At 40.0% G+C, this 27983-nt stretch overlaps 1 protein-coding gene and 1 long non-coding RNA gene across 2 annotated transcripts; one reads left to right on the top strand and one right to left on the bottom strand.

Moving 5' to 3' along the window:
• Nucleotides 1-27970, top strand: LOC106158252 (integrin alpha-4). The gene is made up of 20 exons (XM_013534162.3): nucleotides 1-501; nucleotides 14915-15045; nucleotides 15398-15504; nucleotides 15876-16076; nucleotides 16469-16598; nucleotides 16868-16953; nucleotides 18648-18701; nucleotides 18998-19138; nucleotides 19994-20102; nucleotides 20509-20694; nucleotides 20839-21042; nucleotides 21434-21588; nucleotides 22294-22428; nucleotides 22901-23095; nucleotides 23674-24020; nucleotides 24218-24404; nucleotides 25032-25304; nucleotides 25681-25803; nucleotides 26167-26385; nucleotides 26969-27970. The coding sequence occupies exons 1-20, from the start codon at nucleotides 233-235 to the stop codon at nucleotides 27197-27199; spliced, it is 3483 nt and encodes a 1160-aa protein (XP_013389616.3). The 5' UTR covers nucleotides 1-232; the 3' UTR covers nucleotides 27200-27970.
• LOC147761481 (uncharacterized) lies at nucleotides 7072-17927 on the bottom strand. Its single transcript, XR_015334522.1, has 2 exons — nucleotides 17407-17927; nucleotides 7072-7526 (listed from the first exon to the last, which is right to left on the bottom strand). It is a non-coding gene; the product is annotated as an uncharacterized LOC147761481 (long non-coding RNA).
• Nucleotides 27971-27983: the final 13 nt, after the last annotated feature.

The following is a 27983-nucleotide window of genomic DNA, read 5'->3' as shown; positions in this document are numbered from 1 at the left end:
CGCTCGACCTCGTTTCTATTTTACTACTGTGAGCGTGGAAAGCCTACAACAGGTTGTAGGAAAACTTTTCAAATGTCTCGGGAACTGTGAAAAGGCTTCATCAACTTTTTCCTATTCACTACTTGTATGGCATTGACGACGGCTTCTCCGTAGGAGGATTATGTGTTAACCTGTTTCCATCCCTACAGTCGGGAAGTCCATTTGGTAAGAGTACTATACTATACCCTCACTCATGAGATTACAAGGGACTCGAGGGAGATTTTTCTCTATCGGTATCAACACATTCCAGACAGATATGCAACTTCAAAGAGTGCCAAGTGTAAAGACTTCAGGGTTGCCCGCACTGTTTTTAATGTGGTGCTTGCTGCTCTGCTGCTGCTGCTTTAACACGAGAGTGCAATCGTTTAACGTGGACACGAAGAACGCTGTGATATTTAAAGGGCCACCAAGAAGTCGCTTCGGATTTTCGGTGGTTTTACATAAAAATGACGCTGGCTATTGGTAAGTAGGTTCCCTGTGGTGGAATCCCAGGGCGTGGGGGTGGGATCTTCTGACTAGAGTCTGGGTTTATTTTATCAACTGACGTAATATTTATTAGGTTTGGAGAATTGTTATGGTTGCTAGATGTTTTTGCTCGGGTCTAGTTAGTCACTGTTTCAGCCTCCGGGACTTACTATTTATGTTTCACAGCAAATATAGCAAACGTGAATACAGGAGTGTTAGAGACATTACAACTCGGTCTAAAATACAGCGATGGGCTGTGGTATTTACTATTAAGAGGGTAGAGAGAGAAATATATATTCGCGCATTTGCCCGATCTCACGTTATTTATATAATATTAACAGCATATCAGTGGGTTTATTAGTTTTACCGATGCCAAACCTGTCTAAGAAACTAGATTAACTTGAACAGCAGCGCGAGGAGGAATTCTGCTGGAAAAAAATTAAAAACAGAAACGGCCATGCATTTCCTGTTTTTGTGTAAAAAAAGCAATATAAAAAATAGATTGACACGAAGTTAGGGTGCATTGGAACGGAAAGTCAGCGTATAGGTAGAGCATGCTTTGAGCCAACTTGCTCTACGGGTTCACCAAGTCCATTGCAAGTATTTGCTGTAAAGTACAGAAAAGACACGAGTTGTGGACACACTGTACGTGAAATACAGTGCAAAATCTTAACGTAACTTATAACTGCTATATGCACTGTGCCCCATCGTACATGCAAGTAACTGACAAAAGTCACTCAGATTGTTTGTTTTTGCCCATTTACACGTAACCAAATCATCAAAGGAAATCGATCCAGACTCGATCAGTACATATATAATAAGCAGAGTGAAAGAATTTACATAACTCGCAAAAATACAGTAAACCTCGTGAAATTGGGCACTTTGAAGTCGGATAATTTGTTGCAATGTACCATGTCCACAGCAGAGGAAAAATCTTTTGGAGATAAACGATAAGTTGAGTTATAATATGGAGAGTAATGGGGAACCTACTGTATACGTTTTTTAATCGTAGGACTAAACAGGCTGTTTCCAATGCTTTCTTAAAGGCATACCAAAACTAGGCCCCAACTCAGCCACCACTGAAAGTGAAGCGACAACTGTCGACGTCGGTTTTGCTTTCCCTAAACGTATGAAATTGCCCCACACAGAGTCATAATAACTCCCGGGGCTCAATAACAACTCGGTGTGTCAGTGAACGTTGGGAATCCGAACGTTATTTTACACTGTGTGTGTGTGTGCGTGCGCCCTTGCGCTTGTGTGTGTGTGTGTGTGTGTGTTCGCAGAACGAAACGGACGGGTCAGTTGGCTTTAGTAGAAGAGTATAACACCCCATTTCCATAGATTTTTAGATCGATCTATCCCTGTGGGGAGTCTCATTAGATTACTGTCAGCTTGGCCGGCTTAAGCGTCTGTCCCGCCTACTAAAAGCTGTAAGGGTGTAATTAACTATGGTGCCCGCTCGGCTGACTGCAATTTAGCGTGAACCCCCAGGGAGTTAGGGTTATCTAAATCTTAATCTTTAGATCGATCTAAATCTCTGGGAAAGCACCCTTAGTGATATACCGTGATATGTCATTATCCACTACTAACATAAAGAAGTGAAATTGATAACTTGAAAATCGACCAGGAATTGGTGTATGAAATATATCCCCGAGGTCTAGAGGAGGGAAGATGGTGGAGCGAGGGGGGGGGGGAGGTTATCCCTTCTCTCCACTACTAAGTGCACTTACTCTTGTCGAAACACGGTCAAGTTTTCTTTTTTTATTACACACCGTACAGATATGTTATAGTTTCTGATTTTTTCACTGTAGTTTGGAATATCGCGGGTTTATGCTGTAACAGTATGGCGTTATGAAACCACTAGCCCCCCAATGCTGGTTCTATTGCGACACAGACTGAGGCCACATTCACAAACGAATTTGATCCACGAACTAACAGATCCGCGGATCAAATATGGCCGACCCACGTGAAAGCATGCCGCGTTATCCTCGCAGGGAATCTATTCATTGTCTATTAGGCGGTTATGCGGCAAGCTTTCAAGTGGGGTGGCCATATTTGATCCGCGGATCAGCTAGTCTGCGGACCAACTTGTTCTGAATGCGGTCTAAGACCCCATTCCCAGAGATTAGATCGACCTACTTTAGATCGACCTAACTCCCTGGGGGTTCAATCTAAATAGCTGTCAGCCGAGCGGGCACGAAAGTTAATTACGCCCATACAGCTTGTAGTAGGCGGGACGAACATTTAAGCCGGATTATCCGACAGTAATCTAGTGAGACTCTCCGCGGGGATAGATCGATCTAAAAGCTCTGGGAATACGCCCTAAGAGTCACGCTGCACACGGAATCTAGATGGCATTATTTTGGAAACTTGGCACTTTATTGCCCTCTAGTTTTTTTTTACACCGTAACTTTGTTGATGATAAGTTTCCGTCAGTCGCTTCTCATTTTGCAAAATAAACACAGGCTCTCTGCCGAGTATTGTGTGACTATTTTGGTTTTTGTCCAAGTAAACCTCAGTTACGCTGCCGATTATTTTGGAGTAAAAAGACCCCAACCGTGAAATGCATTGTGCAGCTGCGCACCCTGTGTTTCATAGTCCAGAGAGAGCGGCACACGGGAGCACCTGTCATCAAGTGGCTGTATTTCCTATTACCAGAAATGGAATAGCCCAAGGAGGTGTACACCCGTTTCAATAGATATCGAGAGAGAGAGAGAAAATTAGGAGGGAAAGATACGATAAAAAGAGAAAAGTAGAAATAAGCAAAAATCTCTTATACTTTTAAACTCTTTCCCATCCTGTGCACATTTAATTGTGTTGCAAAGATGAAAATTTGCTTAAGAAAATACTATACACACCACGGTATGGGAAGTCAAAATCATATGTGGCGTCATAACTAATCACCGGTGCTGATATAAACCTCGTATCAGTAGCGACTTGTTTATTACTTTGTACAAACACAAATAAACAAAGCCAGGATGATAACCAATGTCAATGTGTACCTGATCCTGGTCTTCTCTGGGGTCTTTGTGCTTATGAAGAGAGTTACACTACTGTTAATCTATCAACTGGTTTGTAGAGCAAGCAATTTGAAATGGGGTTCGAACCGTCTGAACCCCCCTTCCAATCCTATGAGCCCGTACAATGTATTTTATTGACTCTTTTTACAGCTCATTTAGGTTTGAAACGATTTTCTAGTCCTCATTCCTTAGCGTAGCAAGACTAAGGTTAAGAGCTAGATGTGTGTGTGCATGCGTGTATGTGTGTTCAATAGACAACTTCATATTTTTATTGGTTTTATTTAAAATTACTTGCCTAATATCTTTTTTATTTATGTACAATGACGAAGTTCTCTTTCGTAGTTTCCTGCTAAATGTAGAAATAGAAATAATAGTTTATCATTTTGATTGTTTATCCAGGAGTGAAAAAACGCGCAGCATATACACCACGTATTTTATCGTGTTTTATGTATTCGATCTAACAGGAAATATAAAAACTACACAACGGAGAAACTGTTAGCATTGGTATGATTCAATCAACGAGCTTGTGGTAAATCTAGAAAACAACTTAAATGTCAGGCCCACGCCACATTTGTTATAAATTTTGTCGCGCAATAAGCTGTCTATAAATACATGTATTCCAATATAGCTGTGAATGGAAGTGGAAAACGTACTGACGTTTTCCATGAGATTTATCCGGCTAATTTGATATCTTCAATGAATTTCTTTAGTGAGATGTCACAGCTGCAGTAGTTTGACTCTATACACATGTAGTTCTTCAAATTCTTCTAGTCTACAATTGCTCTATTGGAATGACGGACTGATCTAGGACGGGCTTTACAATCAAAATTTATCAGGGAAATTAGTCCTAACTTTTAGACCAAAACTTGAAGTGCACTTGGACCCTAGACGTCCAACTAAATGGATCATGGCGCATGCTTAAAACAAGAAAAATGTTTACTATTTTGATCGACAATTCTTCTGTTTTAGTGCACAAATAACATCCTCATTCTGAATTAAAGTGGACCAAATTTCGACCTAAAATGACTCGAGTGAACAAAGCTTGAACTGCCGGCAAACCAATCCCCAATCCTTCCCCCGAAACTGAACAGGTCCCACGCAGCTCTTTTTCGCGACAGCTCGCGCTCTCCCTGCAGACGCTGTTCGTTATTTCGTTTATCACGGCTTTACCTCCAAACGCAAACCAGATTTATATAGTCTGTTAAAACACAGAAGTTCCAGATTAGTGGCTGATTCGGGATTTACTGAGGAGCCAACAAAATGAAAGAGATTTAATAATTTGGTAACCGTCTGGGCTTTCAGTATTTAGTATTTTGAAGGATATTTATTGGCTGTAAAACTTTCCAGTTTTATGAACGTTTTGTCAAGTATAAAGTCACTTCGTCTGTACGAAGATAACGCCTTTTGTTCAGTTAAACGACCGGGCAGTAAAATCAAAGAGGTGTTAAATGACTTATTGATCCTGAAATACGGTGAACTCTGCTTACCTCGCCGCCTTATGGCACGGGTTGTATCGTTTATCTCGTACAAATATTTTGAAAGTTTTTTTTTGTATTATCTGATTATTTTGAAAATGTGTTAACTCGAACCTTCCTTTCACTGGAGCAAATCTTTGTGTCCCAAAGTGCCGGGTTAAACCGGGTCTTCTTTATATTTTAAACGTTTTCTAGACAGTTTTTATGGTGGGTCAATAATTAACTACTAAGAGAGGGGCATATTCAGTTTTTCGGGAAAAGATCTCCCACTTTGAAATTGTTGGCTATATAGGCCTGCTGGTAAAGTGAAAGGCAAGCACTCTCTACTGTAAGAAAACGATCCACTTTACCGTCCTCTTAGATACGAGGCCATTAATTGGGAGATTTACGTTCCTAATTCGATTTGACGGGACTTTATAAAACAACCTTGAATGACCAACGCGTCCAAATGTTGAACCAAAATAACAGCAGAAAGGGGTGGCAAGTCACGAGGTTGAGTGATATCTGTTTCAAAATTCACTTTTTTTGCACAAAAGGCATGAAATGAATACACAGAGGATGGTGACAGGTTTAATTATTTTTTGTAACTCTTTTAGTCATACAGTATAGTAATCGGCACATGGCCAACACGCGTAAGTTCCTTATAAGGGATACTGTGGATGACGATTCACTTTTTACGAGAGCCATGTGTTGAAAATATCATTTGTTTTCCAGACATAATAAAAACAACAGTCGTAATAGATTGGGGATGTTAATATTAGAAAAGATGATACAGGACTGTGTGCATCGATATCCTACGCACATGGAAACAAGTGAATAAAATAAATGTTTTAAGATGTTCCTAGCAGTTCGATCCCTTAAAGGGAGAAAGACCCTTTACCCCTCAAAAAATTAAATAAATGAAATGGAATAGGATCAAAGTATTTGTATACCCCCTCTTTCGTCTTTTCAATACCGCCCGGTAAGTGTTCAAATTTTAAGTGGAGACGCGATGCAGTGCATCTGTTCGTAATGGTGTACTCATTGTTCGTGAATTAGGAAAATTCTTTGTGAACAAGTTGCCAATCGTGCTAGGCATTCGTACATTTTTGCGGTAACGCACTGAAGGTCTCAAATATATAGATTGAACGCCAATACAGTGCAGTTTCGGTTAACTTTCTTCTCCTGTTTGGAAACTTCTTTGTGTGGACTTAACTTGCACTCCTCGTTTTCCTTTCTCCTCTCCCACTCTCACTTTTCTTCTTCTACTCTCAATTTTTTCTTCCTATTTCCTATTCTGCTACCCGCCTCCTCCTCACTCCGATTTGTTTTGCATGTCTCACCCTCTACGTGTAGTCTCAGCACATATCCTCAGCCTCTTTCCTCATCCCTTCTTCACTCATTCGCCCTGTCTCCTCTCTTTCTTCTCGCTGCCCTAATTCATTGCTTTCCTCCACCCCTACCGCTTGCATTTCTCCAGCTCTCTCACCTCTTCTATCTTTCCCTTCACTATTTTACCTTTCCCTTATCCGATCTCATCCTCCACCCTCCTCTCCATCACATCTCTCCTCCTCCTCCTCCTCTATTCTCCATCACATCTCTCTTCCTCCTCCTCCTCCTCCTCTATTCTCCATCACATCTCTCCTCCTCCTCCTCCTCCTCCTCTATTCTCCATCACATCTCTCCTCCTCCTCTATTCTCCATCACATCTCTCCTCCTCCTCCTCCTCTATTCTCCATCACATCTCTCCTCCTCCTCCTCCTCCTCTATTATCCCCCTCCTCCTCTCTTCTCCCCAGACCTCTACCACCATCTTCTTCCTCACCTCTCCACAGTCTTCGTCCAGGCTTCTCCACCCTCCTCTCCCACACTTTCTCTCCTCCTCCTCCTCCAATACCCCTCCTCTCTTCTCCCCAGTCCTCTACCATCACCCTCTTCCCCTTATCTCCACAGTCTCCATTACTCCTCTTACTCCCTCACTTTTCTCACTCTTCCACTCTCTTTCTTACATGCACATGCTTTGCTAAAACATGCCCCTGAACATACAAGCTTTGCTACTTCAATACAAATTGTATATATCTGATCTAAGGCCTGTTGAGCTGATAAAAAATGCTACTTAATTTTTTTTTCTAAAATACATAAAAGATGGCGGGATTAAGTCGAAAGATGATCAGTTTATAGAAGTAATTAGAGTAAATCGATTCCAGTCTGCCGTTTTGAACGAGTGTCGGTATGCCAGGAAAACTGTTGTGTCCACAAGGGGGCTAATTCTAGATAAACATGCCTAGTTCAAAGTTACGTGTGTAGTTTACGCTGTAAAGAGCGGGATGCGGTCGTCCCCCACGCTTACTCATACCACATACAATGTCCAGTAGCTGGTACCCTCAGTTCCTGAGTGTGCGCTCACGATGACTTCCTTCTTAATCTGTACGCTACGACAGAACAACTTCCTAGTCACACAGGGTGCAGAGATTTCGCTTTTTTTTTTTTCAGCACATTTTCCGTAATTTTAGACTTTCGGGATAAGGCAGCTGTAATATGCTGATATCCTGAAAATAATTTTTTAAAAAAACTCATACAACGTTTTCTTTGTTATATGGATAATAGGTTTACAGGTATAGAAATCAAACATGAGTGATTTTGTGCGAAAAGTGGTTATTATATCCTGCAAGTTAAAAAGTAAGGATGTTGTCGTCATACAGAAAGTAATAAAACACCAGTCATTGCACTGAAATCTACGCTGTGAAAAGAAATAAAATGTAAATGATCAAAAATGACTTTTTAACTGAACGTTGTTTGATCTCAGTATACCTTAAATGGGCCCTACCTTATGGAAAATCGGTGATGAAGATTCCCTTTCCCTCCCTTTCCTTTTCGTAGCACGTTCTTGTATATGATATGGATTTTGATCAAAGGTACATGTATCAATAATTTCGTTGTCACAGGAAACTGAAGTAATTTAGACCCTGATACTTATATTTTGCGGGGACGCATCTGTTCCTGGGAAATATTTGATCTCGAATTTTATCTATTTGATTGTTAATTTATTTATACATTTATATATTTAGGCGCGTGGCATTCGGCAGCTTCAAATAAATTCATAACCAGGCACCTTTCATTTACCTGTCGGCGTCTCCACCCTTTTTCCATCTTGATATATTATTTTCCGTTAAATGTTCCTCCTCCCCCCCTTTACCCCCCCCCCCCCCCCATCCCGTACCACGATATGTCAAGATTAAATATTTTGTGGTGAGCCTTTCACTCCCTCCTAGCCTCCCCTCGCCAAGAGTATAAAAGAAAAAGAATCTGGATGCAATATTTTCCGCCATAGAGAAGAATTTCACGGTACGTGTGTTATGTACTTAGAATAAATACACCGTACTGATTATCTTCGATCTACAGTTAATACTGAAAACAGCATTTATGTTGTATTTTGCTTTTTTCGGTCACACGTGTGCCCATAACACCCGTTTTTCTATCTAACTCCCTTCATAGATTACATACCCAAATCGATTTTGATAGCAATCAGGTCAGGGACAGATCCAGGATTATTTGAAGGAGGGTCCGCGGATGCGAAGCCGAACACCCCACCCCCCCGCCCACCACTCACACACACACACCCTGTGACACACACACACACACACACACACACACACACACACACACTTGGGGTACTGTAGGGTTCGAAAAATGTTGGTATTTAAGGGGGTGGACGGTGCCATTTGGTACGGTTTAGAACTATGATTCAGCTAGTCAAAATTCTAATTTCAAGAGGTGACCAGAAATCGAAGGGGGGGGGGGGGGTGTCATGACCGCCACTGCAGGTGTTATAAGAGAGGGAGAGACAATCGATTTTGGGTCCGTTTTTCACATTAATAACTTTACTCCAAATTTTAGCTGGCTTAGTATTGAAGACAAGTCATTTGCTATACCTCTATCGTGATATTCAGTCTAAATCCACAGTAGTTTACAAAATAAAGTCACTATATTTCGTTAAGTGAGAAAAAGCTGTTAAAGTAAAATGTACTTTCTATGAGATTAACCCCACAAAATGGATTTTCCTAAAAAAAAAAAGCAATTTACTCCCCACGCGCGCGAACCATTGCTACACCCGTTCCTGCACTTGGAGACGATGTTCTACTGTATTCCGTTTTTTAATTCAATGTTTTATATTTAGTTTAAAATGACTGGCCATTCTTATTTCATTTGAGGGGGCACATAGTTTTAAAGTTCTGAATTTGGAAGGATTAGAAGCTAGAAAATATGACTTGGGTAAATGTCCAAATGCGTGTAGGCTACTAACGGGGGTCCTGGGACGGTCTTGGCTTCTGTAGCCGCTGGACGCTCCATTAATAGTACGGCTAATGGCCCATAAATTGGATCAAACTACGGTTACAGATCTTACAGGGCTTCCGACTGCACAATGGATTTATTGTGGAGCCTAGGAAAAAGATCTTAGCCTCCTGTTGCTGAGGAAACGCACGTAAACTGTGCTCTGATAGTTTTGTATTTCGCATGAATCGGCTTGATTTGGTGTTGTTGTTGTAGTAAACGTAGACAAAACGGAGTTTATTTATAACTGAATGGAAAGCAATTGTGATGCTAACATTTTCATGAAAAGCCACAAAGAAGACACAGGGGACATACAGTACAGGGATTTTTTTTCATGTCGGATACCTGCGGAAAAATATGCCCATGAACTCATGTAATATAAAGGACCCGCGATTTCTTCCTGTTGAGTTTTTCTCATCTGTTTTGATTTGTTGCTCTTTCTAAGGGGCTCATTCACATGCGTGTTTTTTAGTTGGTTTGTGAGTATATTTGCCTGATAGGTATGGGCAGTGCAGAATTATCTGTGTCGGGTGGCATGTCGTTTCTTTTTAATCAAAATTCTATGCACACCACAGTGTGTCGTAAATTCAGTGTCTGTAGCCTACATGTGTGTTTGTGTGTGTGTGCGTGCGTGCGTACGTATGTGTGATTAGTGTGCAGGTATGCATACGTACCCACGCGTGTGCGTGTTTGCGTGTGTAGACGTGCATGATATGTCTGTGTGCGTAGATACTTAATTGGCATGCGTGCTGGCAGAGCTCGTGTAAGTTTATTTTAACGTGTGTATTATTAGTGTATATTATTAGTCACGGTGGCACCGTATATGTCAGCTATCATACGACCGTGCCAACATGTGTTCCACATTTGGTTGTCGGTCTACTTGTGCCAAGGTCATAAGTCACCCTGCAATATAAACAACACCCTGAAATTCAGAGCCCAGATGAATGAAACTCATAGGTCCTATTCAGAATAGGGGACTAACTAGTCCGAGCGTCAAATATGGCCTACCCACTGGAATACTTCCCCACGGGATATCTATATATATAACCCTATAAGAAGGTGACATTTTTGACATAACTGGAGAGTATTGAATATTCTCAGATGACGGTTTTAGAGAGGAAAAGCACTCTTCTACAAGGTCGTGCCCCATTTCAAACGTTAAGATGTCAAAGGCCACAGTACCGCTCTGTAAGGTCACAGTAAGACTCAATAAGGTCACGGCATTGCACTTTTCACAAACATTACCATTCTTTCTGCTGTTGCATAAATCTGCTTCGACTTTAGATTTTGATACTCATGGGATAGTACTGGAAAATTATGATAATACGGGATATAGCACTGGGTACCATTGCGATAAAATTGGATATTACTAGATAACTTTGATAAAAGTGGATATAGTAGTGGATACCACTACGATAATAGTGGATATTACTGGAAAACTGTGATAATAATGGATATAGTAGTGGATATCACTACGATAATAGTGGATCTTACGGGATAACTGTGATAATAATGGATATAGTAGTGGATACCACTACGATAATAGTGGATGTTACGGGATAACTGTGATAATAATGGATATAGTAGTGGATATCACTACGATAATAGTGGATATTACTGGATAACTGTGATAATAATGGATATAGTAGGGGATATCACTACGATAATAGTGGATATTACCGGATAACTGTGATAATAATGGATATAGTAGTGGATATCACTACGATAATAGTGGATATTACTGGATAACTGTGATAATTATGGATATAGTAGTGGATATCACTACGATAATAGTGGATATTACCGGATTACTGTGATAATAATGGATATAGTAGTGGATACCACTACGATAATAGTGGATGTTACTAGATAACTGTGATAATAATGGATATAGTAGTGGATATCACTACGATAATAGTGGATATTACTGGATAACTGTGATAATAATGGATATAGTAGTGGATATCGCTACGATAATAGTGGATATTACTGGATAACTGTGTATATAGTACTGGATGCCACTGCAATAACACTGCAATGGATCCAAAAAAACACCCATTGACACAGGGCGTTACATATATACATGTACATGTGTCGTGGAGCACAAGACCTACTAGCTGCCATTTAAATTGCTCAATATAGCAGGCACGGTGCAGCACGTGCCGAGAGCGAGTAAGATTCTGCCCTTTGTAGTGGGGACGTCCGCAAACCGGGAACTTAACTCCCATGAACTTTTTAAAGTATTTTCGTTAAATCGTTTTGTTGTTTTAGTCGCACACTTAACTATGTCGACGGCTTGGTTAACATTCCACATTTATGTCGTTATAGGCCTACAACAATGTATACTGAGACCTACGTTTTAACTTTAGCATTTTTTTAATATCAGAAGTATAAAAATTGAGGACGCAATTGCTGAAAATTTATCTCTCTCTATCGATCTATCTTATTTTTATAAATTTTTAAAAGTCGAGAGAAAAAAATAGAATTTTGAATTGGTTTCGCATAACTAAACATCCTAAGTTGCCAGAATGTAAGGCCTATTATTGTCATGTCTTTAACAAAACTTTAAAATACAACATCAAAATACGACTGGATAGGCATTGAAGGGCCGTGGACGTGGAGGGCCGTTGGTGTGGAGGGCCGTGGGAGTGGAGGGCCGTGGGTGTGGAGGTGTGGAGGCCCGTGGATGTGGAGGGTCATTGGAGTGGAGGGCCGTGGGTGTAAAGGGCTGTGGGAGTGGAGGATCGTGGAGGGCCGTGGGTGTGGAGGATCGTGGACGTGGAGGGCAGTTGGAGTGAAGGGCCGTGGGTGGCTGCCACCTGTGGGCCAGTAGTGATGCTAATGACGGTCCGTCAGTGGCCCATCGACTCTGTGTTATCTGGAATGTTGCAATCTCTACCTGAAGAACTTCTGATAACCAATCTGTGCACATGTACAGAATATCTTATGACATGGTGGCTGCCTCGTAGTTTCGCACATCCATTTAAAATTGAAAAAAATATGCGGGTTTTCTCTTAACTGGTATGATAATAAATTTAAGAAACGCATTATAGGATATTACTTCAAACATAAAGCATATTAGACCAAATCAATACTTTGTAAAAAGGCGCAACAAGTGTGTTTATTTTAATAAATTTATCTGCTCCCACATCTTCACTGCCCGGTCACAAGTGATTTAAAGGAAACAGCCTATAGCGAATGTAAACAAACCTGGACCTCGTCTTTTTTAAAGCCTATAGGTAGACCGCAGTGAGTCGAGTTTAATTGGGAAATTTAAGCCGCGTTAATCACTTTCTTTTCAGTTTTTGGACACAAAGCCGATACTTGAATCGCATAACTGTCGCTTTGTTTGAAATTCCTAACGCTGAGAAAGTTGGTACACGAGGTGCTACTGTATAAAATATATAAAGTGGTTCGCCTGTTTGTGTGTGTGTGTGTGTGTGTTTGTGTGTGTGTGTGTTTTTGCATATCCGTTTATCTCTTAACGAGTGATCATATAAAATGTGGACTAACGAAAGATGAAACAATTATATATCAAATAAAAGATACATTTCCAAAAAAGGGTCCGTAATTTGGTCCAGTCATCAGTTGGCACGACTGTACAAAATCGTTGATGCACAAACAAGGAAGCAAAAATAAAAGTAAAAAATAACGGGATAGGTGACTCTCCTCAGATCCGTAGTTCCTCTGCCCATGACTGATACATCTGAAAAAGATTGAGAAGGTATCGCCCCCCCCCCCCCCACTTGCTCCCGGCTCCGGCTCCTATGAAAAGAAATACAATGAAAAAAACAAAAAGGTTTTGTTAGTCATCACCATATAATATTTTCACCACAGAGAGGCCCTTAAGTCCGTTCATTCATCAGCTGACACAACTGTTCAAACAATGATAAGAAGGAAGACATGAATATTGACATAATTTTACTTGATTTTTCGCCGAATCTGTACCATGTGTCTATCCCCGTCATTCCAAGGATGGCGAGTTGGCAAATTTGCGAGGCAATCGTGATAAAGCAACGTGATGAAGACATTTTAATATCAGTAGAGATCTCATTTGTCCGTGACGCACCAATGCTATTGTTATTTTCATGTCCAGACTCTCACTCTCTCTCTCTCTCTCTCTCTCTCTCTCTCTAACACATCAGTGTGTCAGGTACGGCAGCGTAACTCAACCTTCGCCCCATTCAACAAATTAATAATTTTTTGTCACATGAATCACCGCCACTCACCACGCCAGTCAAGGCAGTGCGTCATTATAAAGAAACACAATATAAAAGTCCAAATTCGTCTTTAGCACTGACAATTCAGAGTGCGACTGGGGTCAACCTTCCAACAAATGACAGCCAAGTGAAGAGACCCTTTCAAGCCCTGCTGGAAGAAGATCCGCGGGCACATTCACACCATCTTCAAAAGAAATCGATTTAAGAAACCATCAGGGTGATTTTGATATTTATAATCCAACTATGTGACGTGTTGCATCCCGAAAAAGCAATCTCGCCATACAAACCCAACGGTTTGATAACAATAGGCGCTCTCAAGGGTCATTTCTGTCGATCTGATGGGCGAGTCTCTTGGGTTGCAGTCTTGTGTAGATTTTATGACTGAAGTTACGAAATAACAGTTGGTCGTAGATTTTACCCGAAAATACCAGTTCACGCCCATAATACACCAGCAGTACGCACTTAAATAAAATATTGGAAAGGTTCATGAAAGTTACATTATAAAAGTTACATTATAAAAGTTAAGCGGACTACTGCTGATTTCAGTAGACCAAAAATTTCGGTCCAAAAGGTAATGAAAACTGTCTGTCTAACGTTCCATCGTGAAAGAGTTCCCGGGGTGCAGTATTGAAGGAGATGGCGTGGTGGCATTTCGCTTGGCTGAACGATTTTTCACGCATGAAACTTCTGACGCAAGTTGAAGGGGTATTGATCAAGTGCCGCGGGAAAAATGCGAGGTCTGGGACTGAACGAATTTATGAGAAAATAGAAGCGTTTGACGACTACATTTTTATGTAACATTTTATGCATGTAATGTTCCGATTAGAGATAAATGTCTCATCTTAACTTGCAAAAATGTTTATGCTGAGCGTTTGAAACAGTGGGCCGTAAAAGCGACAGTTTGGTTTTGGGTATGGGCGAGGGGAAAAAGTGCAAAGAATGATTAATCAAATCAAAATAACACAAATAAACACATCTCATCATTCAAATAAATTATATAGGATTTATAGCATTTACAAATGTATATATTAACATACTGTACTTGTAAAGTACACAGGTATCTTTTTTCCTTGCAGTGTCTGTCGTCTATACTCTGAAGTTAAAATAGGTGTTTTCATGTTAAATAAAAAATGATATTAACAAAAGGCTAATCATGACGGTAGAATATAATATCATTTTGCTCGTTTGATTTCACCCCTCTCAAAAGTGCAAATCCTTAATTGTAATATAATTTGGTATTAATATATCTAAGGATTATTGTTTGTATAAGAAAAGAGAGCATGTTGATACAGTTTTCACACCCATGCTTAATATACTTATGTACTATTACTTATTATTATTATTATTATTATTATTATTATTATTATTATTATTATTATCCCCAGGGTTCTGGCCGGGGCCCCTAACTCCAAGTCAAAATACCAAAGATCGGTCCTCAATCCCGGAGCCCTGTATAAGTGTGAAATCAACGGAACTATTTCCAGCGGATGCTCGCAAGTCAAGCTGGATAACAAGGGTACGTTTACATCCACCAAACAATAACCTCGATTTCAGGGTAATGCATGCGTTTCTTGGTAGGACTAGAATGCAAACCGAGGCTGCTGGTAGCTCCCAAAAGTCAGAACATGGAGAAACATTATCGTGTTTCTCTAAATAAATTTTAACCAGTAGAGGTACATTTCTATGTAGTACTTATTTACGCAAAATCGTGAAAAATATTTATTATTATTTATTCATTTATTACTAATTTATTGATTAAAGCTTATAATGCGATTAGACTTTTATATGAATGTGGCAGATGTAGCAAAAAAAATCGTATCGTAACAGAAATGTAAAGGCTCCAGTACTTCAATTCTGTTGTTCTTCAGGTAACAGGCACAAGACAGAACATCCGCTGTATTACTATAGTAGGAAAGAGGAGCAGCTTTTAGGTCTGGCATTAGATAATCAAAACGGACCCAATGCAAGTGTTGTGGTAGGGACCAGTATTAACCACTTGTTTTGAAAATTTGTCTTTGAAAAATGTGAAAATTAAAAAAAATTGGGGCAGGTTAAGGACTGGAGTAGGGCGGGGGTGGAGGGTAGAGTGTCGGGAGTAAAAATAATGTAGACTTTAAATAAGGTGCGCTTCTTAATGACACTGAGAGCACACAGTTTATGGACAGCTATTGGTGTAAATGGTTTTAAAGTAGATATTTTTTGGTCGCGTACACACACACACACACACACACACACACTAAGAAAAACATCGTGCCCCGGAATTTTTGTAAGTGATTGTGATTGTTGTTCCTACGGTTGCGTTTCACAACTATGTCATTGATCTCTTTCTTCTTGTTTTTTCCCTAGATTTGTGCACCACAGTGGAAAGACCAAAGATACAGGAACCACTATCTCGTGAACGGAATGTGTTACACAATCAACAACAACCTGGACTTTTCCAGTGTGAAGCAGCATCACCCGATGACGGTGCTAGGCCAGCAGATCACCCAGCAAGGGGTGTATTATTACGCCTTGGGTCAGGCAGGCTTCTCCGCACATTACATGAAGGTGGGTTGTATACTTTTTTATGTACAGACATGAAAAGAAAAAAAAACCTTCAAACTTAATTTCATGGGCGTGTTTTTCAAACCGAACAGGACAAGGTCCATCACTATAGATATATATTCCAAACCGCAAAGGAAAAAGTCCTTCGCTATAAATTTATATATTCCAAACCGAAAAGGAAAAAAGTCCATCACTATAAATTTATATATTCCAAACCGAAAAGGAAAAAAGTCCTTCACTACAGATATATATTCCAAACCGAAAAGGAAAAAAAGGTCCATCACTTAGATATATATTCCAAACCGAGAAGGAAAAAAAGGTCCATCACTTAGATATATATTCCAAACCGAAAATACCCATTAGTATAGATGTGTGACGTCGTTCTCCTTCTCCAGGACGGCAACATGCTGCTGGGTGCCGTGGGAATGTACGACTGGCTGGGAGGGCTTGTTCACGTGGACAAGACAGGCCGCAGTGAGAACTTTATCCCAGATCCACGGGTCTTTGATAACGATAGCTACATTGGTAAGACCATACGTCTGTAATATTGTCTTTTACTGTCACCTGGGTGTGAGGGGATGGTGATGTCTTTTCCGTTAATAATGATAATAATGATTTCAAAGACTTAAGAGAGAGAGAGTGAACAGATTGACGTCACTAATTGATAAGACGATATTAAAATAGATCTATGAAAACGTATTATTATATTAATAATCATTTGCCGCAGAATGATAGAATTATGTGAAAAATGCGGGAATAGAATAAAATGCATTCATATTTCGTTTTTGCCCTAGGGTACGCTGTATCCTCGGGAAAGTTCTTCCCCCAGGGAAACTTAAATTACGTCACCGGAGCACCAAGAATGAAGCTGACAGGAAAGGTAGGCTTAATTTCATTTTGTCTTTTTTTGATATACTAATTGTCCAGCATTCCGTTTATTTTTGTCCACTTTGACTCGAGAAAAATCAAAAGTTACAAAATTTTTGGTCTAAAATTAAGCTTTTTCGCGTAAGATTTTCTTGTAAAATTGTGATCACTGCTACTACCATAGGAAAAGACAACGAGTTCCATATTCAGAAATTATTTTTCGTGACACGCTTTCTTCACATATACCCCTGATACTTCATGCATTCTATACTATTCTTCGGCCATGGTACAAATTAAGTGTCGTTATTTCAAGAGAACGTGTCTTAAAAAAATAGGTCCAAATTCTGCATAAAAAAAAACGATTTTATAAGACAAAAGTAATCATATCACCAATTCTTAAACCCAGGTAGACACGTTATATTCAGATAAACACCAGATGTCATTATGACTCGTTGACTTTGCTTACCTGGATAACGAAGTATATGGTCAGACTCTCTCCCTCGCTCTCTCTCGTCCTTTCTTTTAATTTTTAATTTCTCATCTATTTGATTCAAATCGTGTTTTCTTCTTCTATATAAAAATGGTTCTTGTAGTAAACGATCTTGTAACCCTTGAAACTATCTGTATGTTATAATATGTGTCTTATTGCCTGCAGTAGAGACGTGGCCAAGTAGTTCCAGATCTCCCGGTTCACCCTCGTAAACCTCCGTGTTACAATGTTCTTGCACTGATTCTTAAACACACCTCTACAGCGTGTAGGCCCTATCCCATACACACGACTTCAACATATTAGAATCAGTCGCTGCGTCGAAAAAAACTTCTGAAAACTTCCACGGATTTGTTAAGAGAAACTGCTAAGATCAACACAAGAACATCTATAAACGCAGTTCTGATCGTTGGAACACGCTTTACAGATTTTCCATCGACTTGCCCAAGCCTGTCCCGTGTGCACCGCTGTCTTAAATATTAACGTGTCCGGACTTGTCCTTTTGACGTAATTATATTCAGCTTAGCGAATAGCACGACTAACCCTAAGTAACCCTGGCATAATTGAATAAGTGCGTGCGTTTAAGTGTTCGAGTTCTACTGCTAATGACATAAACTACAGATTTGCTACAAATAGGACTTCTTTTCATTAAATATTGATTGGATGATGTTCACCTCGTGTTGAATCATCACCATGCGCATTCCAGACTAGACTGTGACTGGGTTTCCATACCTAGATCGATCTGACAGGATCAATCCACCTCTGAGGGGTTTCTCGCAAAATTGCTTTCAGGTAAACCATAATCAATTACCCCCTGGCAGCTTCAGTAGGCGTGACAGACATCTAAGCCGCTTAAGTTGATTGCAAATTAGCGAGACCCCCTTGGAGATATTTCGATCCACAGTTAGTACGATAGGGTCTGGGAATGGTCCCTATATTGCACTAGACTGGAAATGTCGCTGTTCGTTTGATCAGTGGAAACGCGTGGTGTTTTGTCGATTGCCACAGTATCTTTTTGTTCATTTTGTGGAATATTTGTGTCTGCTGTCGTCCTTTGAAAATATGCGTAATAAAGAATATGCTTTATTGAATGCATAAAGGATAATATTCTAGCATAGTCTTGGGTTTAAATTAGGCATACAGCAGTTGTCACTCCTATCTAGTATATGTTCATGTTGTGTGATATTGAAGTGGATTATTCTGTTTCACTGTGATTTCAGGTGTATATCTGGAGTAACACATTTAGGCTGTTGTTAGAGAAAGAAGGCCAACAGGTAATAGGATCATTCGTAATAGTTACAAATATTACTATTATTATTATTATTATCATTAGCCAAGAGGTTGGGGTGAGGAGCTGGTCCTTCCGCTTTCCCTCTACTATCCACCATTGAGTTAGCATAATGAATGTACATGTAATCAGTTAGATTATAAATGCGTTTTTTTTTTTTTCATGATACAACTCATTTTTATAAAGACACGTGGCATTCATTGTCATGTTACTTATATAATCTTTCTAAAAATTTAACTTACTGTTATGTGCTTAGAATATTCGAATCATTTGCTATTTCAGTTCGGTTCCAATTTCGGTGCCGCAGTCCTTGGTGTGGATCTAACCGGAAATGGACTGAGTGACCTCGTGGTGGGTGCCCCCATGTACAGCGCCCAGGCTGGAGACGAGGGGCGTGTCTACGTGTACATCAATAAGGACTTGGTGAGTTTGGCTTGAAATTTAACGAGAAAAAAAAAGAAAAAACGCCCATACCCTTGGTACAAACTCACGCGCACTGTTTTCAAATATTCTAATGTGTTAAAAACGCGAGGTGGAGCTCGTCAATATTTTTTTTTCTGAACACATTATTTTTTTCCACAGAAAAAGTCCTCACGTGATGCACTGGGTTCAGTTTGCGCCCCAAAAGAAAAGAAAATGTGACCGCATATCAGAAAAGATACCGCCTGGCCCACCCAAACAAATACACCCAAGTGTGGCATACAAACAGTATATTGCCAGTTAGTTCACGAAACCTGTTCTTTGAGTCAAATATCACTGTTACTTCAGCCTGAAGATTGTTTAGATTAAATTCTGTTTGAAGAGAAAGCTGACAGATGATGCAAAACAACAAACTTTGGAAACTTGAGTAAACTTGCTTGTGAGTTTTGTGCCAAATGACGCGTAAAGCGGCACGGGTGCCGCGGGGAATCATCCCTAATCATCTTATCTACATGTATGTTTTCTGACATGTCTGAACTCACTAATATGTTTTGTTTGCCTGTGGTGCTTTGAGTAATTATTTGTACTGGAGGGGCATTATTATTATTATTATTATTATTATTATTATTATTATTTATTTATTTATTTATTAATTTATTTTAATTAGTTATATATTTCGTTTTTTTTTTTTTTTTCATATTTCTTCTTGGTTTCTTTCTTTCTTTTTTTTTGGGGGGGGGGGTAGCTTAGAGCGGGGGTACGTGGACCTCTGTGACACTTTGTCATGGACGATTTTTTTTTCTACTAAAAGTTCATAAAAAGACTAGCGTGATGAAATAAAACGTTCATATCTCCTAGGGTGTCCTGGAACAACTGGCTGAGCCACTGTATGGTTCTAATGTGCCCGGAGCAAGGTTTGGAAGCGCGTTGGCTGCCATTGGAGATGTCAACCTGGACGGCTTCCAAGGTTTGTCAGATATCTTACCAGTCAAGGCATTAAATTATAACAAAAAGACAGGCAATGAAAAAGCAACAGAAACATTTACATCTTTAAAAAAACGAATAAAGCCACTCCAACAGTGTCGATATCTGATTTCACAGGAGACTTCATCGGGTTTGAGGTTTGTTAATGGCAGCAAGGCAGTAATATTTCATATAGAGTACAGATATTCAACTGATACACTGCTAGGAAAGATAATCTCGAGAGGGTTTAGTTAAACAGAAAATGGATCTGAAATTTGATAGCGCACATTAAGATAAAAATGATACACTTTGGCTAACTGTACTCTGGGTAGAGAGCTCACCTGTATGAAAATTATCACAATCCTTCTCAGTGAGAGTAATTTGTTATTTCTCTAACGATTTTTATGCAGATATTGCAGTCGGGGCACCATACGAAGATCAGATGAGGGGCTGTGTGTATATATATCACGGTCACCCTGCTGGGTTAAGGAGGAGGCCCGCCCAAAGGATCCCCGCTGCCGACATAGACAGGGGTCTTAGAGCGTTCGGAAGCGCTATCGGGAAGGGGTTGGATGTGAATAAGGACCGCTATAAAGGTTTGTAGAAATGGTGCATTTCAAGTTCAGCGCATGAAACTTTTTAACAATAGCTGAAATCTTTTACCCCTAAAGTATGAGTATTCAACTTGCGCGTGGACCCAGTAAGGCCTTCCCTGCTTTACCTATCTTGTTTGCTTTTAGATCTTATAGTAGGATCCAACTCCGCTGACTCCGCGGTGCTGCTGTACTCTAGACCTGTGGTGATGCTGACGTCGTCTCTGACGGCTGATCTGGACCATTTCCACCCAGAAATGAAGACCTGCTCTTACCGAGGCCAGGAACATCTCTGCGTAACACTCAGGGCTGGGTTCATGTACAACGGACACGGCCTCCCAGATTACCTCGGTGAGAGACGGGAAATACTGTCAGTTGAAATAGATTATAAAAACGATGATGTTTTAAACATGATAGATTTCAGAAAACGTACACTTCCAAGGTTATTTAAACTGTATTAGGTAGTTCTAAATTTAATTTATGGATTTTATAATGGAAGATTTTCATGTGATTACTGCCTTACCACCGATATCTAAACCTGTGACACCAGTCCTGTTTTACATAACGTTACCGAAAATATCCCTTTCTCTTTAATAGAGAGGTACTTGGGCCACGAACTCTCTTCCCGCCATATTTTAGAAATACGCCACTGAATCCTTATCTGTCATATCCCAGATATTCGCCACTGATCCCAGAGGCATTTTTTACTCCAAGCTAAGACAACATATCCCGTCCATTTCAGACATAAAGTACACCATCCGCCTGGATACTTATCAACCCACGCCCCAGCTGTACAGGGCCTCCTTTACCATCAATGGACTGAATGCCATACAGCAGACGGTGCTGCGACTGCGCAGAGGGGTCACCGAATATAATGAAACTGACATTTTTATCAAGGTCTGGTCCACTTTCAGTTTAAATACTGTATCAGGATTTGTGTTAAAGAGATTTTTTTTCCTTTTTGATAAATATTTTAATGAATCAAATTGGTTATTTAAACAATAACATAAGCCTGTTGTATGATTACGACTTCGTCAGTGCTCACGTGATACAAAGTTCGTTAAACTCCTAAGTTGAAAGTGGATTGAAGTAAAGAGCTAGTTCTGGCATTTTGTGCCCTTTTAAACACAGCACACTTACGTGATACCTGCATGGAGTAACAACTTACCTTGTCTGTCTTTGTCGCAGATGTTGACATAAATTATAGTGAAGGTGCTGAACTCTCTAATGTCCCGATTGTAGTACGCTCTCCCAATGCCACTGGAAACGGTGCTCAAGTATTGTTACATACTTTATAAAATGGGCTCGTTACATTTTAAACACCACAGGAACGTAGGGAAGGGGGGTGGGTCGAAAAATAATTTTGGCTTATATATCTCTACACTAAATCAAAATGTGACCTACATTCTATGCCATTTCTCAAGCTGAATCTATTTATGGGGTAAAAGGGTCCACGTTTTCAGACATTTAAAAAAAAAAAATTTGGCTTATATATCTCTACACTAAATCAAAATGTGACCTACATTCTATGCCATTTCTCAAGCTGAATCTATTTATGGGGTAAAAGGGTCCACGTTTTCAGAGATTTTTTTTCTCATTAAGACCTCCGTCAAAGACATACTGACCCCTATCAATATAGTATTGGATGCGGAACTCGAGGAGACAAGCCTTAAAGCTAGTGGCTGCATCAGTTGTCCAGTGCTAGACGCTTACAAGGTGACAACGTCCGAAAAACAGGTGAGTTTGAAGAGCAAATGACACGACTTTTGACTATTATAATAACTCCCATGTTTTTGCGTCCACATTGGTTTGTTCAACTAAAATTAACAGTGCTTTTGAGCGATAACATGAACTTTTTAAAATCATAGGGTCTGTTCTCCCCGTTTAGTTAGCTGGTAGCGCCATCTGAGCTCATTACGGAGATGCAGGTGTTCATGTTTGTCTGCAGCATAACTTGTTTTTTCGGGTAACTTTTACAGAGATTGTCAATAATAACGTGCAAATCAGTATCTACATGTATGTGTATCAAGTATATTAATGTTTCGCTAGAGTTCCCAAATATTTTCTCCCTTCCTTATAAGTGCATGTACATGTATTTCGACTTCTACAATGAAGCGTTCTGTGTAGCAGACAGTCACCTCCCACCCCCAGATTAACACTAACAAATTCCTCAGTTATCCGTTAGTTATTCGTTATCCGTTCATTTCAGTTACATTTCCTGCACCAGTGTGGCTCGGATAACCTCTGTCACACGGACCTCCAGCTGCAGTCCTCAGTGTCGCTACCTGGCCACGAATCTGTGTTCCTTTTGGGTTCTGAGGCACCTTTACAAGTGCACCTGCACGTGAAAAATAACGGCGAGGCCGCTTACGGTACCGAAGTTATTATATCTCATCACCCTGTGGTAAGTACTGAGCAGTATAGCCCGGCCCATCCTGATGGCTACTGCCATCTCCGGAGTTGAGCCCTACACTCTCTTTATCTTTAAAGATACTAATGAACCTGCTTACTATAAAATGAAAACTCGCCAAGATCGATGCGAGTACTTCAACTCAAGCCAGCAGTGCACGCTGAGCTCAAGTAAAAATAAAAAGCAAAGAGGTGTTTTGAGCACCAGACCTTTACTGATCCAGGAAAAGGGTGGGTTATACTGTTTTGTTTACGGTTCAAATTTAAGGTATGGACTCGATCAGAAATAGGAAATATAAGCAAATACCGGTATGGGTGTAAAATGTACCATCGAGATATACCTGTATCTAACGATATTCTTAGGAGAATTAAAATGAAGAACAAGCTCAGAGTTGTGTGATTTTGAAATATGATTCACTTCCCATACGCCATATTCGTATATTTGACATGGCATCATGTTATGTACACGTTATATATTGTCTGTTTTTACATTTTATTTTATACTTACGCTTGTGTGGAAGAAATGGGGGAGTTTTTGCAGGTGGAATAATTTTGTATCATTGTTATTTTAAGATCGAGTTTGTGAAAGTTGTTGGCTCAGACAAAAATGACGTCACAGTCACGTGCTCCCCAATGCAGTCAGACGATTATATCGACACGCCACTTTACGTTAGTCTTAACAATAGCGATGTCAACGCCACTGTACAAATCATCTGCGACATTGGGAATCCGATACCAGCCAATGGGGACGTTGAATTAGTTGTGTACCTGGATGCTTCAAAACTGAGATTTGAGACACGCCAGTTGAAAATAGAAAGCCTCGTCAGAACCGGAAGTGTTGAGGCCAACGTGTCATTGGCCAACAACGTTGCTATAGACACCATACCAGTCAAATTCCACGTAATTTCTTCACTCACGGGGTAAATAATGTTTAGCTGATTCTTCCTGCTTTTTCAATCTTTATCTTGTGATTTATAGTAGAATGTCTTTGTAAGATGTAAGATAAGAAACATTAATAAGTTGTTTCTTTGAAACTATGGTGTAACCTTAAACGAATGGAGGTTGTTTTTCAATACATTGAAATATTTTATTTTATTTTAAATATTTTTATTTCTAGCGCCTCGAATCCTGAACAGATCACATACACTAAACAGGACGTGAAAGGTGATAAGTTTGTCGAGTTCACACAAAGAGTTGACATAAGAAACCTCGGACCGAGTCCTCTTCCTGAGGCGGTCTTGGAGGTGCTGGTTCCCAAGACAACGGAGCACGGTGATCGTCTGCTGTATCTAGATGTGGTTGAGGTAGTCTTTATATACTTTTTTACTGCAGAGAGGAAACTGCCAGTGTTATATGATAGAAATAACTTTTGCGCGCTAAATTTGGAATGTTTTATCAGATCCCCCCCCCCCCCCTTGCGTTATGTAAACAGCTTTGATCCTGCCTACAATGTTTTATTTGAATTCTTAAATGTCAAAAGACTACCATTGTGGCTTGGATTTATTTATATTCTTTTGTCGAGGTTTAAAATAAATTTAAATCACTAGTTACACGTTGCCAAGCACACATTGCTGTTTTGTGGTTTGACTAATTATATATTTTAAATAAAAGTCAGTCTTTTACGAGTAAAATTTTTCTTTATAAGTATGTAAAAATGCAAGTACGTCGTTCCTTAAAGTAAATAAACACAATTTAGAGAAATATATCTACAGGTTTTTCTTAAATCTTTATCTGTACAAAAATTGATTCAACATTGTGATGCTGCGTTTTCCTTCAGTTGACCATATTTGGTAATCTTAGTAACCAAGAAGAACTCGTTAACATGGTAACATTAGTTAAGTTGAGAAATAATTTTTTAGTAATGCTTTCTTATCTGGATGCCTGCTTATATTTATTCACTTATTTAAATGAAGATTCAACTTGCATTCCAGCTTGAAAACGATAATGTGATGGCAGACAAAGGCCTGTCGTGTTTTCTGCCATCCGGCCAAGCTAGTGAGTCCGGGTCACTTGCTACCCTACCCACTATTCCTGGGGCATTCACCCCAGACTTCATGACACTTCCAACGGTTGCTATGCCGACAGACGAGACGCCAGATGAGGGAGTGGAGGACGATATTATAGTGGTGCCGGTGTCTGCCAGCGCTGGGAAAAAGTGGTCTTGGTCTGAGGTTGATTACGTGGCACCAAAGTTGACGGAACATGTAAGCCGAGACGTACATCTCTGTCAAACACACACATATGCACACAAGACTCTCCCTCACGCACACACATACAGACTCTCCATCTCTCTCTCTCTCTCTCTCTCTCTCTCTCACACACACACACACACACACACACACACTCTCTTTTCCTCTCTCTATTTCTCTCTCTCTATTTTTTCTACCTCTTTTCATCCCTATCTGTAGGGTTTATGTGTTATTTCCACACTTGGTTTTAGATTCCCGTTGACTAATTCCAATACTCCGGCACTGCCCCCTAAACTTGACACGCTACCCAAAAAAATGACAAGTCCGCGATTATCCTGTATCATATGGAAATATACAAACCGTTCTTACCAAACCCTCTGTACCGTTTCAGAGCTGCCGTGTATCTGGAGAGTGCTGGAACTATACCTGTGCTATCTCTAACCTGCGGGCAGGGGAGAGTGTGTTACTCACCATAGCGGCCAGTGTTCTCTTTGGGCAGCTGCAGCATTACACGGTAAAACTGAAATCTATTGTCATCGAACCGTTAAGATAACATATGGAACTAGAGAAACACTCAGAGATCTCAGACCTGCCCTAGGGCAGTTTACCTCTTATAAGTAATCAATCCATAAATTGGTGTATCGCTAGCAAAGTGTTTTTGATTCAAGGAAGTCTGTTAGTGATATATCCTGAAAATTAATGTTAATCCGTCTATGATTTTTTTCTGTGAGGCCGTTAGCTAACAAACCAACAAAGGCAAAAACACTCTTGTTGAAAGTAATTATGAACCGACAGCAATGATTCTTCACGCTCACCTAATCACTCACTCAATAATCCATTCATTTAAATATTCATTCAATTTGTTTATCCTCACCAGGTGTCAGCTGATGGATTCTCCATAGTGTCGGAGGTGACGTTAAAGGGTCGTCATCCGCGTCTGTTGGACGTTAACTCCTTGGAACGGTCGGTTCGAGTGTCTACCCCTGTCCATCCGTCGGATTTGGCCGCTCCAGAGGGCATTAAGAGCTGGGTACTCGGCGTCAGTATTTCCGTCGGGATACTACTGCTGTTGATCCTGGTGCTTATACTTTGGAGGGTAAGTGAAAGAGCCTCCTGTTACACCGCTTGGAGAAAAAAATTGGCTCACTCTCACACATAAAATGTTACTTAAAACGAAATTTGTATGAAATATTTTGATGTACACTGTGAAAGCCCCAATTTTGAAGGGGGAGAGAGTGGATAAAATTCGTTCTCCAGGCGGTCCCCAGCTCAGTGTAAGAGAGGCTTAAAATCCACTTTTAACGTTTTTCTGTGTCACAAGAATATTTAGGGGCGTAAAATTTACATTGTACCAGAACCTTAAATAAACCAAAAGGTAAATATATATGCCATTGTTGGTGGGTCAAGCGATATTCAAACAAGCCAAAGTTCATATAATAGAATATGATTATTCAATATTTTAAACAAATTCAATAAATCGAACCCCTTTTTTACTAGGGCAGCAGGGAGTTGCAGGGATAGGATGGGTTGATTCCGATATCATTTTGCGTGCCTAAATCTTATGCTGAAAGGGCACAAGTCAAACAAAGGCATTTAGGCTTTTTTTTTTTGACAAAACCAACAATGGTTCCATTGCAATAATGGAACTGCATAATTATTGGTCTTCTCTGCTTTTTCAGTGTGGCTTCTTCAAGAGAAAAACTCACGAAGAACTTGAACGGCTCATGAAAGAAGAAGAAGAGGATCCTTGGAACGGGAGCGTCATTGAAGGCGAAGAAGATCGTGTCGCCGTCTATCCACCTGCAGATATGAACAATCATAACCACAACGGAACATTCCAGTATCGACCTGTGCATAGTGATGACGATTATTACGAGCAACCAATCAGTGTGCTGGACACATCGTATTAGAAGTAGCAACCCATCAATGTTCATAACACAGCAAAATCTGCATGGAGTGTGCTCAGATGTCCTGGACATCATTCGCAATAAGTGAAAAAATAAGAATACGCGTGTTTTGAGATGCATTTGATGTCAAATTTTTTTTTGCCATAAACCCTACCAAATGACACCTAGTTAACATTAAGATAAACCATAAGGCAACGCTTCATATTTCCCATAAAATGGATTGGAATGGACAGCGCGAGCAGCAGTAATGCGCCATACATTTATACGACGTTTACGACTTTTACGAACTGTAGGGGCGGATAAATAGATCAATTTACAGCAAGAAATTTAAAGAAGGTGCAGTTTTAAAGCTCTTTTATGGCTACTCTTTTATTTCAGTCGTATGAAAGAGGTAAAAGTAGTTTATATGGCTTATAGGGAATCCACGCTCGCTTCATATGTAACTCTAACACGGAGGAGCCTGTTCCCTCTTCTTGATATTTTATTACCACCGAACAAGGACAAAGTACGATTAACACAGCAATTTTAATAGAGGAGTCGTACATTTAAAGTCTTAAGGTTGCTCAGCAACAGTAATGTAGGAGACCTCCACTGTTTATTTTCAAGATTTGCTCACACTTTGTCATGGGAATGCAAACAGAGTGACAAAGTTTGAGCACGACTCGATAATACACAGTGGGGGCTTCACACGATACTGATGCTGAGCAACCTCAAGGTTTTATTTTAACTGTACCTTACATACTGTATTTGTAAAATAAAGAGTTTTACTGTTTATTGTCAAGACTTG

Source organism: Lingula anatina, chromosome 5 (genome assembly GCF_051362555.1).
Source record: "Lingula anatina isolate TDL-2025a chromosome 5, LinAna3.0, whole genome shotgun sequence".
NCBI classification, from domain to species: Eukaryota; Metazoa; Brachiopoda; class Lingulata; order Lingulida; family Lingulidae; genus Lingula; species Lingula anatina.
The sequence above is the reverse complement of the archived record's forward strand: the minus strand, read 5'-3'. Positions and strand labels throughout refer to the sequence as shown.